The sequence below is a fragment of the Nothobranchius furzeri genome, chromosome 7 (genome assembly GCF_043380555.1).
Source record: "Nothobranchius furzeri strain GRZ-AD chromosome 7, NfurGRZ-RIMD1, whole genome shotgun sequence".
NCBI classification, from domain to species: Eukaryota; Metazoa; Chordata; class Actinopteri; order Cyprinodontiformes; family Nothobranchiidae; genus Nothobranchius; species Nothobranchius furzeri.
The window spans coordinates 71,810,614-71,824,510 of NC_091747.1; the positions used below are offsets into that span (position 1 = coordinate 71,810,614).

Consider the following 13,897-nt stretch of genomic DNA (forward strand, 5'->3'; position numbering starts at 1 on the left):
ATGGTAATCCTCAAGATCATCACCATTATCATAATAACTATCATCAATAGCATCATCATCACCATCATGATCATCATCATCATCAGGCAATATGGCAAAAATGTCGTATCCCGATATGGCTCATTTTATATGCTGAAAACAATATAAATAACAATTATTTCTTTTAATTCAACTAATAGTTGTTATAAAATTGCAATGTGGAAATGCAGCTTGTCCTGGGTTCGCTTCCCAGCCTGGGATCTTTCAGCATGGAGTTGCATGTTCTCCGTGTGCATGCGTGGGTTCTCTCCGGGTTCTCCGGCTTCCTCCCACAGTCCAAACACATGACTGTCAGGTTAATTGGTCTGACTAAATTGTCCTTAGGTGTGAGTGTGTGTGTGTGTGTGTGTGTGTGTGTGTGTGTGTGTGTGTGTGTGTGTGTGTGTGTGTGTGTGTGTGTGTGTGTGTGTGTGTGTGTGTGTGTGTGTGAGATTGTTTGTCCTGCGATGGACTGGCTTTCTGTCCAGGGTGTACCCCTCCTTATTGCCCATTGACCGCTGGAAATAGGCGTCAAGCCCCCCCGCGACCCTGCATGGACAAGCGGGTTCAGAAAATGGATGGATGGATGGATGGATGGATGGATGGATGGTTGGATGGATGGATGGATGGATGGATGGATGGATGGACGGATAATGGATGGATGGATGGATGGATGGATGGATGGACGGATAATGGATGGATGGATGGACGGATAATGGATGGATGGATGGATGGATGGATGGTTGGATGGATGGATGGATGGATGGATAATGGATGGATGGATGGATGGATGGATGGATGGATGGATGGATGGATGGACGGATAATGGATGGATGGATGGACGGATAATGGATGGATGGATGGATGGATGGATGGATGGATGGATGGATGGATGGATAATGGATGGATGGATGGATGGATGGATGGATGGATGGATGGATGGATGGACGGATAATGGATGGATGGACGGATAATGGATGGATGGATGGACGGATAATGGATGGATGGATGGATGGATGGTTGGATGGATGGATGGATGGATGGATGGATAATGGATGGATGGATGGATGGATGGATGGATGGATGGATGGATGGATGGATGGTTGGATGGACGGATAATGGATGGATGGATGGATGGTTGGATGGATGGATGGATGGAAATGCAGGTTGAAATGATATAACAAATAAATAAAGGTAGAATTGACTAAATAGGTTTTATTTAGAAACTTTTTCCAAGAAAGGCACGTTGGTCATCTTATACATAAGAAACTGAACAGTTGTGAGGTTTAAAGAGCATGGTGCAGGGCATAACACTAAACGTAAAGTTTAAGTCTGCTTATTTTGCAAAATCTAACAAGTGAAAAGAAAAAAACACTTTTCAAGTTTAAAAGGAAACATGAAACAAAACTGTAGGCCTACTCTCTTTGCTCCTATAAATAAGAGTCGGGGGTGAAATACCAAACCTGTAGCCTTTTAAGTTTAAAGTGCGGCAACAAAATTAGCTTTAATATAATTTTACAAAAATCCAAACAAGGGAAAAAATAACTTTTCAGGTTTGGATGGCAGCTGTAGACAAAAATAATACAGGCCTATTGTCCTCGCCTCAAAAAATAAACATTCCTCACAAAATACAAAACACAGCCTTTGTAGTTTTAAGTGCAGCTGCACCATGACTACAACATTCAAGAGGTACACAAAAGAACTAAAGTAGGATATGAAAAAAAATTTGCCAAATCTAAGGCTTCTACAAGTTGAATGCTAGGAATACAAGCTGTCAACTCTCGCTGCTTTCACCTGCACTGAACGCGCTCTGACGGGGAGCTTGTAGCAGGTGTGGAGAAACACTTCCTAGTTTAACCACTAGGGGGAGCATGTGCCTCATTCCTCTTCCACCAGTGCTTCAGAGTCTGGACCTGCTTCCATGGAAGCTTAGCTCCTTTTCAATAGACTCTGCTCTTATTTGGGCTGCCTGGCTTTGCTTTGCTGGTGTTTTAAAGTAGCTGCTCAAACATTTATCTTTCTTCTTAGCAGGAGCCTCCTCTGACTCACCCTGACCCACGGCAGTGATGACAGAGGTACTGCCTCGGTTTGTTCGCCCACCAGCTTCTGCAGCTCTGCAGCAGCTCTTGCTTTGATGTAATCCACCCTCTCTTGTTTGACGTGTGTGGTTTTGAATCAAGGGCCGACCACAGAAGCAATGGAAAGCAGGTCCTGGGTTGTCTGGTCATCATAAATATGTCAGTACGCCCTCTTTTATAGTTGTGGTGAGCTCCGTGTCACCATCCTGATGCTGGAGTATCTGGCTGTTGAACAGATGGAGGGCAGGTTTCACGTAGGAAACACTTGGGTAACGCTCCCCAGTGTCACGATTCGGTGTTGGTAGGACCCAAAATGCAGGAACCCAAGATGACACGAGGCAGGAGATGATGTTAAGTAAAATCCTTTTATTAGGATGAGTGAAACAAAAATATATCCAAAAGAGCTGGAGCCAAAAAACCAATAAATCCAAAAGGCTGAGCAGGAGATCAAAACAGTAGCGACAACACGAGCAGACTGACAGAATTACCACAATGGACCGACACCAGACAAAGACAAGACAGGGCTTAAATAAACAGGGAGGAGTAATTGAGGGAACAGGAAACAGGTGTGTGGAGTGAGGGCTGGAGGGAAGACAGGTGACAATAATTATCTAAATGGGGAAGCAGAACCAAAGGAGGGCAGATAAACACAAAACTGAACTAAAAGACTGAGGGAAGGAGTCACACACACACACACAATCACACCTAAATACACTCACACACACTGAGTTGGGGAATGGACACGCACACACACACACACACACAAACACAGAGCTGGGGACAAAGAGACTGGAGCTACAACTGGAGGGGATTGGGATGACCGAATGCCTACAAACAGAAAAAAACATAATTGAGATGCAGACAAAGGACACATGAGGGCGCTATGAGACACAAAAGGGAATCTAGAGAGGGATGGAGGACACCAGGAGGCACAGGAGGGAAAGGGCAGACGCAGACCATGACACCCAGACACAGCATCTGTGAACTCCTTGAGGACTTGTTCGTGGATTCCAGAACCTCCACATCCTGCTGAGATGGGACCAGGTGACTTGTGAGAGAGCTTTCTCTTGTTTCATCACCCGTTCAATCAGTGCTTGCATAGAGCCCACCTAGTAGGGGTGTCTGTGATCAGCTGATGAGATGCCGGAGGGGGGGTGGGGGGGGGTGATCTGATTGAGCCCTGGCCAGCTCCCATCCTCTCTTCCATGAACTGGAGAACGCAGCTTCATTCTTCCTGCAGATGCTGGCTGCTTGTTCCACCTCTCTTAGTTTCACCCTCCTCTCTGTGTGTTTAAACAAGTAAATGTAAGATTATGTACTTTTTTATATTACACTGTGTTCAGGACTAGTACAATGTACTAATTACTTTTACTAAATAATTTATATGTAAATAAATGACATTATAGATTTTACTATTACACGTGTCAAATAATGTGACTGACATTTTTATCCCAGAACTTTGATTTCATCTGTGTTTAGTTTATATAATTATAACTTTTAGCTTCTATGTCAACTCGCTAACTGAATGTATTCGTATCCATTTCAAATAGATTTAGATTGAAGCACTCACCAACGGCCAGATGAAGGCGGTGGACCAAACCCTGTAGGAGTGTCGTGTCACTCAGCTGCAGGGAAAGGATGTTGTTGGTGCGTCGTCTGCGGTGACAGAGACAAGGCGATCCTCTTGCAGTCCCCATGATTCCAGAGCTTCTCTGACTCCCTTGGCTAGCATTTCTCCAGATTAGTCTTTGGGTAAGTAACTTGTCTGTGAACACCAGCTGCACAGGTTCCAATCTTGGTCGATGAAGTGTGTCGTCAGGCTCATATGTGGATGTGTCGTTCGACTGGTGCTTTAACGTGGAACATCCCGTTTTGAATCTCTGCCTCTACTTTGGCCCAACATGCGTCACAATAATCAGGTAACAGAACGTTGGTCGTGTGTTTTCGATTGGGCATCTTGTTTCTTGGATCGAGTGTTTGCACCAACTCACCAGTGTTGGGAGTAATGCGGTACAAAAGTAATTAATTACTGTAATGCATTGCTTTTTGCTGTAAGGTGGTAATGTAAGGCATTACAGGGAAAGAAAATGGTAATATTTACTCGGTACAAGTGTCAGTAACGCGGTAATTATGATGCATTTTTAAACCCAGATTCAAGATGTGGGTTTCCTAAAATTTCAAATTGCGGGAAGCCTGAAAAAAGATCCAGTATCCACATATATGACGTCATTTATGGACTCAGCTTTGCGGGCATTCTACGAGCAGAGAGGACGCAGCGGTGATGGCTCAAATACTCCAGCTGCGTCCTGCGCGTGGCCGCTGTTATATTCATAAAATCGCTCCACCAAAACTCGTTTATATCAGCTCATATTCTCTGGTACTTCATGTACTTTTCAGCTGAGTTCATAATCTGTGCCCCGGTGATTTCAACTCATTGCTGCAGGAGCGCAGCGCATATGAAGCTTTTTTTTTTTTTTTTTTTTTTTTTTTTTGCATTCGGTAGATCCCTTTGGCTGATTAGTTAGAAAGTAGGAAATCTAGTTTACAGTTTTTCTGGAAGACGGAGAAAACATGCAGCATGCAGGAAGGTTAGAGGGAGAAAGGGCAGGAAATTATTCAAATAAAATCAAGAAAACAAAACAAAGTGCTTGAAAAGAAAAAAGTAGGTAGATTTATCCCCAATACACATTTTTACCAGTGAAAAACAATAATATATAATCATTTAATATTTATACATGTGATAGAATCAGATCACCCCAGAAGTCAGTCCCACATCCAGGGCCGTATCAAGGCATTTGTGGACCAAGGCAAATATAGGCTTGGAGCCCCCACCACCTCACTCCCTGCTCAGTTAATATAAGATGGCAGCGTGCTGAGAGTACAGATTGTTGTTGCTTTTATTTAATAAACAATCATTTTAAAGCACTGTTATTATATCTGACTGTTTTTAACAGCAATCCAAGCTCAGACACCACATCACCTTCCACATATATGTCATGAGCTCACTGAGCGTCACATGACCAGATTCATACTGAAGTTGTTTTGGTGAAAGTAACTTAAAGTAATGCCAAAGTAGTGTAATGCCTTACATTTTAAAATCAGTAATATTGTAATGTAATGAATTACTTTAAAATGAGGGTAACACGTAATAAATAATGCATTACAGTTTTGAAGTAACTTGCCCAACACTGCAACTCACAAAACCCACATTTCTTGCCCGTGTAGATTGGAACCATATCTTTGCAGATGCACGTGGCAACTGCAGTGATGATCTCCTTCCATCTCCAGGAGCTGTGGTTACATGATGAGCCACGGGTAAACGCCTGCTGTAACAGCTTTCGCTTGTTGAATACCTCTGTATTCTTCTTCATGGTTTTTGTGCTGGTGATAAAATAAATTTGTCGTGTTGGAGGTTACTGTTGGTCCCGGGAGGCGTCATTTGGAATCCTAGGATGTCCAAGGAAGGTCCCGCCTTTCTCATCTCTGATTGGCTGGAAGGGCTTGCCTACGATTGGCTATTTCATGCAAGAGGAAACTGCAGGTTTTTATGTTTACAGCCAGATCTTGAGGAGTTTTTTTGAAGAAAATGTGAACTCATCTCTTTAATAAACAACCTTTCCTGTTTTGCAACAAACTGATTTCAGTTTCTTTCATAAAAGAACCTGAAAAACATCAAAATGCCTCATCAAAAGTTTAGAAATATAGTATTAAATTCACTTTTATAAACTACATTCTTGACTATGAATTATTATGAAGTGTGTGTTTCCCTGGCAGTCCAAAGAAGCCAAGTTCACATTAAATCAAATATTGAAAGACCAATAAGGTTGATAATTCATATTTATATGGAATATCACATCTTATTGATCATTGAAAATCCAACCATGCATTTTTTTATGCATTAAATTACTCTTATTTATTTCTTTATTTATTCCTTGTCTCCTAAAGTGCGCTGCTTTTTTTCACGGCAGTACTGAAACTCATTCTGTTGCCATTTTAATAGCAGTATTACGGTAATACTGCCCACGCCTAATCACCGCCATCATCATCAGCATCACCGTTGCCATCATCGTCACCACTTGGTGGTAATTATGAAACCAGTATGTCACCAGTTCTCACCTCTGGTACAGGAAGGAGTTGAGCAGAGTGAAGAGCAGCAGAGGCAGCTGGGAAAGCAACGCCATCCAGTTGCCAAAATTATATTCTTTGGTGATAGCAGTGGCGTTAGACTCTCTCAGGCGATCGTTGAAATACTTTAAGATATAAAAAGTTAAAAGACTTAGTAACTTTAGATAATGCCATTTAACAAAGGAGATGAGGACTAAATAATCAAACCTGTGAATCCGTTATGAAGAAGTTCCAGGGCAGCAGAGTTTCTACCCCCAGAACAAAGACGACAACGGCTACAGCCTGACCCCTTTGGGAACAAAAGGCTGCGATCAGGAGGAGAATACATACATTTATTTATCTTCAAACTGTAGAAGACATGGGCCTCACCGGTCAGAAGGAGGGGGACTCGGTTTCTTTTCATTCCACATTCTGCTGCTTCTCTGACGCTCCTGCAGAAAGACGAGTCTGTAAGCAAACTGCTCTGGTGAACAAGAGCTCACGTAGTATTCCACCTAATCAAATCATGCCTGTCTTATGACTTTTGTTGTCCATCTCAGCAGCATTGTGTTTTTACTCTGCACAAAGTGTATTTTATAATAAATACTCATATGAGCATCGTGCTGCGATAGGAACACAGCCGACTGGTGACTGAGGCCCTAAACTCAGAAAATATTTGATAAAAATTATTATAATGACTTCATTAGAAGTCGCCCCTCAGTGGCCATGGAATAGAATGCAGCTTAAACACTGCTTTTCTACTGATGTGCAAAACACTTTTATTAGAATAGAAAAGACTAAACTTTATTGTTCCCACAGTGGGGAAATTCACTCGTTAAAGAGCAAGTCACCCCAAATAAACATTTTTTTTTGCTGATAAACTAAATAAACGAGTGTCTAATCGTGCTGCAGACACGTGTCGTCAATAATTTGGCACTTTAGTGCATCTTAGTTCAAATTTAAATATTCTGCCTAAAACTGGCAGTGTTGTGCCGTTGTCAGGTAAAAACTCTGCACTGTATTTTAATTTAAATCTGCCACCGCTATTGGCTAAGAAGTATGCTATGATGTAAACTGGTACATTATGATGTCACAATGCTGTCGTGAGCCTGAGTGTGTGTGTATTTGTTAGCGGCTCCGCCCTCTCGGTCTACCAGGCAACAGCATTTGTTGCATTTTTCAAACATGAAGTGGGAGTGGAGTTAGACTCTGGTAGGGGGTGACTTGCTCTTTAAGGCAACACATACACTTAGAGAATAAATAATACTTATACAGGTAAATACAAAAAGGCTGTAGGCTATTATTGTAACCTTCAGCAATTACATTTGTTTTGTTATTGTAACGCTCTTGAAAAGTAACACAAATATTTGTAACTAGTTCTTAGGGGAAATAGATTTGATCAAGACTGTCATATGTTAATTGTTTAGGAGACCCAATTCATTTGACCTGTGTGTGTATGTGTGTGTGTGTGTGTGTGTGTGTGTGTGTGTGTGTGTGTGTGTGTGTGTGTGTGTGTGTGTGTGTGTGTGTGTGTGTGTGTGATTCCAAACGGAACTAAAAACATCATTCCATCGTAAATGGCGGGATCGTTTAATAGAGTTTTACGGTAATTGGCAACAATTTGGACCGCTCTGAAGATCACAAGAGCTGTGTTCAAGTTTTTTTATGCATCATAAAAATGCTTCAGAAATTTATTTTAACCTTATTGTGAAATCCCACACAAGCATTTCTTTTGCTTTTTGCGTTAGCTTAGCTTGTTGGTTTCCTGCAGAGCTTTTTTTTTTATTAACAGTAAATGTTTATTACAATTTCTCATGGCGACATCACATAATGGAAACATGCGAGGCATCTTTAGTAACAATAAAAGACAAATAAGAAACTTAAAAAGAGGCACTTGTAACACAAAGTAAAAACATTGTTACAAGATTAAACATTTGTGTGCAGCATGACAAAAGGCTTTTGCAGTTGCGTTGGAATTTTTTATACGGATCAAAGTGAATAAGAACATACGGAATTCATTTATGAAACAGTTCATGTTTGGAAGTTGTTTTTTCCATTTGCTTTTGTGGATGTGGTATTTACCCATAATAATAATAATAATAATGTTAATTAACGATGAATTATTCCCATTTAATTTAGAATAGTAAATAAGAATATCTTCATTTGTAAAACGATCAAGTTCTCTTATTTTATCTCTTAACCAACAAAGGACTTCTTCCCAAAACTTCTTACTGACAGGACAGCTGAAAAATAAGAGTTCTGTTCCTTCAGGGCTTCCCTGACAGAATTCACAAGGACCAACTTCTAAACCAAATCTCTTCCTCAGCGTCTCTGCTGATGGATAGTAGTTGTTAAGAATTTTAAATAGCATTTATTTTACTTTGGGCATTATAGGCCATTTTAGACATTTTAATTGTTTTCCTTCAATTATTGGATTTCCTAATATTTTTAGTTTAATCTTTCTATCATAATCATGATAGATATATATTTAAAGGCTCCGTTTAAAAATTAATTTTCACATTTTCTGTCTGTGATGTTCAATTCCTCTATTAATAAATTAGGAAGTTTTATTTGAACATTAGAGAAGAGAACTGTGTTTTTGTCATTTGTTATATTTATTATTATGTTATTATAATAATAACATCAGTCTGACTTGTTAGTTGTTAAACCGTCATGTTTACGGTGTAATGTGGAGATGTGTACAGGGACGAAAATTGCTTTTTCGCCTGTTTTTCTCCTCAATTCTGTTGAAAACAACGATTAAATTTAAAAATGACGAAAATGACAGTTTTATTTTGCCGGGAAAGCTCCTGGAGCGGAAGTAGTTTGACTTTCCCGGTTATTATAACAAATGTGCGTGAAGCGCGTGTGAGAATGTGAGAGATTCAGAGGTTCAAGCATTTCACAATAAATACTAACGGAAGAGAAGAGTCTCACCTGTGAATGGAAGTGGGCTCGCGGGTCGTTCCGGCGGATCGGTAGGATGTAAATGAAACCAGTCGACTTCTGAAGAAGTTCTGAGCGGGACGAGGAACTTCCGGGTAGGCGGGGCCAGAAACAGCACAAGAAACAAGACCAACTGCACATGAACGCTTATGTGACTATTAAACTTGCTTTAAACTGGAATTGAATGAAGCTAAAAACAACAGACTAAACATTATTAATAAGCAGAGGATCAAAATGACACCAAAATACACATTATGACCTTAAATTACGTTTTTAAACTTAATGCACCGTTTGATAAATGTGTAAAAAAAAAGTGTAATTTAAGATGATTTCTAACCCAGCGGTATGCAATATTAATCAGATAATAATGCTTTGTAACTGCCACTGTGTAATGAAAATAGTCAATTTGATTCTGTACATCTAAGTATATTCACAGCGTTATATAATTAAAAAAACAATATTTTTGTCACTTGACACGTGCAGTACTAAGATCTTCCACCAGAGGGCAGTGCTGCATAAATAAATACACCTGGGTTTTAACGGGTAGTTTTAGAAACAGGAAATATTAGTATCAAATATGAAGCGTTTGCATATTAAAAATGTATTAAGATAAAAATTAAAAATCTGTTTAAATTTACTCAATGATGTGTTCAAAGATAAACACATCTTATTTCAGAATAATGGGACACTTTGAGACTTTGTCCATCCATCCATGCATAATTCCATTTTCGGCCACGGGGACAGGGGGGCCCAGACTTTCCTTTCCCCAGCCACTTGGGCCAGCTCATCCGGGGAAATCCTAATGTGCTCCCTGGCCAGGTGAGAGACATAGTCCCTCCAGCATGTCTTGGGTCTTCCTTTAGGTCTTCTCCTGGTTGGACGTGCCTGGAAAACCTCACCAGTGAGGCGTCCAGGAGGCATCCTAACTAGATGCCCGAGCCATCTCAACTGTCTCCTCTCGATGTGGAGGAGCACCAGGTCTACTCCAAGCCCCTCCCAGATGACCGAGCTTCTCACCCTGTCTCTAAGGAGAGCCCAGCCACCCTGCGGAGGGAACTCATTTCGGCTGCTTGTGTCTGCGATCTCGTTTTTTCGGTCACTACACAAATCTAGTGACCATAGATGAGGGTAGAAACATAGATCGACTGGTAAATCGAGAGCTTTGCCCTCCGACTCTGCTCTCTCTTCACCACGACACATCACTGCAGACACAGCACCAATCCCGCTATCGATCTTGCGCACCATCTTTCCTCATATTTGTCATATTTTTTGATTATTTGAATAATGTTTTTATCCACTATGTGCTAAAATGACCCTTTACAGATGTGATGAATAGTCACTCAGACCACACCCTGTGGCCAGAATATCGCACTTGCAACTTCAGACTGGCAGGTGTAGTACAGCACCGTCCCGTACTCCAACTGGGAGGAGGCCTAAAGGCTGTACTGTACCGTGGAGATGACACCGTCAGAGCCCTGAAGACCAATCCAACCGCATGTATGTCATAAACTGTGTGATAAACCCATAATGATGGTTATGGAGAATTATTGTAATAATGAAAATCCTTTTCCAGGGTATTCACGTAAGCTTATGGACCTGCTGTTCGACTCTGTGGTGATGGATCCTCTCCCTTATCAGGAGTTGTCAGACGAAACCCTGTTCCAGAACCTCTCTGAGCCCAGTTTGAAAGACCAGACAAACAGGAAGCTGTGAGCAGGCACAGGTGAAGGTTTTAAAGTGCACGTAAGGTAAGCTACACAAGAGATTACAATTATTAGTTACTATTATTCTACTCTGTGTTGTTTTTCCTTCTCTCCTCCTTAGCCAGCTGCTCACTACTGGACGGCAGAGGAGGTACCTGACAACTCCTCTAATGTGGCTATAACAGCAGGTGCATCCTCACACACCTGCAACCCATCAGCACATCGGGCAGGAGAATAAAAGCAGCTGGTAGCCAGTCACTAACCCTCTCTTATTTTCTACACAGATCTCTGGAATTCCTGCTCTTCGTGCTCTAATCACGCCACCATTTCTCCTCCTCCTCCTGGATAATCCTCAACCATCCTTCCATGACTGACAATCAGTTTCGTCATTACGGATCCTTCTGCTCATCCACTCGTGGCTCAGGCTGTCCGCCTCTCAGATGTCTATTGATCTCGACACCATTCTGCTGTGTGGCTCCCGTCCGACCTGAAGCTCTTGACCGTATGTAACATAACAAAGCTCACCAGTGTTGCTTTTGTAAGTTTCACTAACATTCCATTTTTCCTCAGGGCCTCCTGATCTTCTGAGAAACGCGTGTGGCTCCATCTCCACGATGTTTGTCAGCAGCTACGGAGGTTACCTCCAGTCTAAGGAATGTAAGAAACATCACTGTTGGCTCAACCGCTCCTCGCGTGGCTCCAGAGAGTCTCTGCTCGTGGTTTCGGGTTTTGCCAAAAATCATGACAGTTCTGATCCGACTGGACTGTTTCCTGCCAGGCGGCGACCACCACCTCTGTCACACTGTAACATAACATTTAGTATTTGATATAATAAATGTTGTTATTGTTTGCCAAGTTAGCTTTGCAGCACAAATGCGTCATTTAAAATAAAATTTCATTTATTGTCATGGTCTGCGTCTGCGTCTCCCCTCATGTGTCTCCTTGTGTTCTCCATCCTTCTCTAGGTTCTCCATTTGTGTCTCCTAGCGCCCTCATGTGTCCTTGTCTGCATTTTCCTCATGTGTCTCCTGGTGTTCTCCATTTTCCCCCAGATCTTCAGCCCTCTAGGTTTCCCTCCTCAGATATCCCCCTCCCAGGTCCTGTGCTCCCGTGGTCCCCTTTAGTCACGCCCCTGTAGTTTTTCTTTAGTGTTTTTCCTTTAGTTTCAGCTTCCCCCTTAGAATATTAGTTATGTTTGCTGCCCTTCTGGCCTTTAGGTTTTTCTCTTAGGTCATTTTCCTTTAGCTACAGCTGTTCTTGTTATTTAGGCCCTGTCCACACGTAGCCGGGGATCTGCCAAAACGTAGATATTTTTCTACATTTTGGCCTGTCATCCACACGAAAACGGAGTTTTTTCACACGAAAACTGATCTTTTTAAAAACTCCGGCCAAAGTGAAGATCTGCGTTTTCTCCGTTTTGGGTGTCTGCGTGTGGACAGACAAAACCGGAGTTTTAAGGTCCGCAACGTCACTTTCCGCGACAAAAAATGCTGACATCACGTGTGCGACCTGTGTTTACACTAGCCGACAGCATGGATGCCCTCAGAGCTGCGCTCGCTTTATCAATTGTCCAAGCGCTTTCTGCTTGTTTGTTTTTGCAAGCGGAATTACTGCTCCTTGCGGAAGACCACAGACGAAGGACGAGGTTAAGAACGGGGGAAGTGCTGCCGCCTACAGGTCTGGCATGTCCTTAACAACGTATTTATCCGGGTACGTGTGGACAGTTTTTTTTTTAAACGTGGTGGTGTGGATGCAAGTTTTTGGAGGGGCGGATATTCGTTTTTAAAAAACCCCGGCTACGTGTGGACTAGGCCTTAGTCTCTCTAGTGTGTTTTTCCCATCGGTGTTTGAGGTTTTTCTCCCCCCTTAGAATATTAGTTATGTTTCCTGCTCTCGTCTTTAGGTTTTATTCTTAGGTCATGTTAGTTTCCTCCCTGATTAGTAATTGAGTTCACCTGCCCCCCCCCCCCCCCCCCCACTGTATATATCCCTGTCTATGTCTCAATGTTTTGTCGGTCCTTTGTTCTTGTCAGACTCGTTCTCGTTCACGCTCTAGTGTCTCTAGTGTTTTTGGCATTTCTTGGTTTAGATAATTGGATTCTTGATTTTTGGTTTTTGGCTCCCTGCCTTCCTGGATTACTCCAAAATAAAGGATTTTATTTTTATCATCCACCTCCTGCCTCGTTCATCTGGTTCTCTGCATCTTGGGTCCTAAACTTCCTCCTACATCAACCGCGGCATTTATATTTGTATGTGTGTGTGTGTGTGTAAATCATCATTCATTTTTAGCAAATTGAACATGCTCTAATGTGTGTTACAAGAGTGTGTTACATTAATCTAGACGGGAGGAGATAAAGGCATGGAGAACCATTTCAAGTTCATGTTTTGACACCAACCTTCACAGTTTGGAGATATTTTTCATGTGATAAAAACTGTTTCAGTGTTTTTGAGTGGCCTTCAAGATGCGTTGATTGCTATGCTAACATGCTCATAGTCTATTTTGGGAGATCGGCAAGACTCGTCAGTTATAATTGCCGATCTCCGATCACCAAAAAGTCAACCCGATCCAATCTCGGGATAGGGATCAGGATATCCCTAATAATAACCAATCTGTCTTATTTTTTGCAACATACCAGCTTCAGTGTCTTTCTTGAAAGAACATGAAACACGTCAGATGTGTGCTTGAAGTAAATCTTGTGAAAAAGTTCAAGTCCCAAAGTCATCTCCGCATTTGACCCATCCCCATGGGGAGCGGTGAGCTACAGAAGTGGCCGCGCTCTGGAACTATTTGGTGATTTAACTCCCCAATCCAGTCCCTGAAAGCTGAGTGTCAAGCAGGAAGGCATTGGGTCCCATTGTTAAGGTCTTTGGGATGACCTGACCGATCTCCCAGTCCCAGGCTGGACAATCTACTGCTAGACCACTCAGAAGGTTATTAACAAATCACTGTTAGACTGACTTTAAATCTGTTGGCTCTCAAGCATTGGGGTCATTTTATTACTATGTAGGCTTCACTTTAATAAGTTAAGGCTGTTTGCAAGTTAAAAC

The 13,897-nt window shown here is 41.9% G+C and overlaps 1 protein-coding gene across 2 annotated transcripts in view; it reads right to left on the minus strand.

The window, feature by feature from the left end:
• The window catches only part of LOC107382287 (equilibrative nucleoside transporter 2), a 33,978-nt gene extending 24,545 nt beyond the window's left edge, over positions 1–9,433 (minus strand). The window contains exons 1-4 of one of the 2 annotated variants that reach the window (XM_015954382.3): positions 9,138–9,433; positions 6,591–6,652; positions 6,429–6,510; positions 6,213–6,346 (exon numbers count right to left, since the gene is read on the minus strand). In XM_015954382.3, coding sequence (XP_015809868.3) covers positions 6,213–6,346; positions 6,429–6,510; positions 6,591–6,652; positions 9,138–9,287 — 428 coding nt within the window. In that variant the 5' untranslated portion in view covers positions 9,288–9,433. Of the gene's footprint in view, positions 1–6,212; positions 6,347–6,428; positions 6,511–6,590; positions 6,669–9,137 lie in introns of both variants that reach the window. The other variant, XM_054751749.2, reaches the window with a different exon arrangement.
• Positions 9,434–13,897: the final 4,464 nt, after the last annotated feature.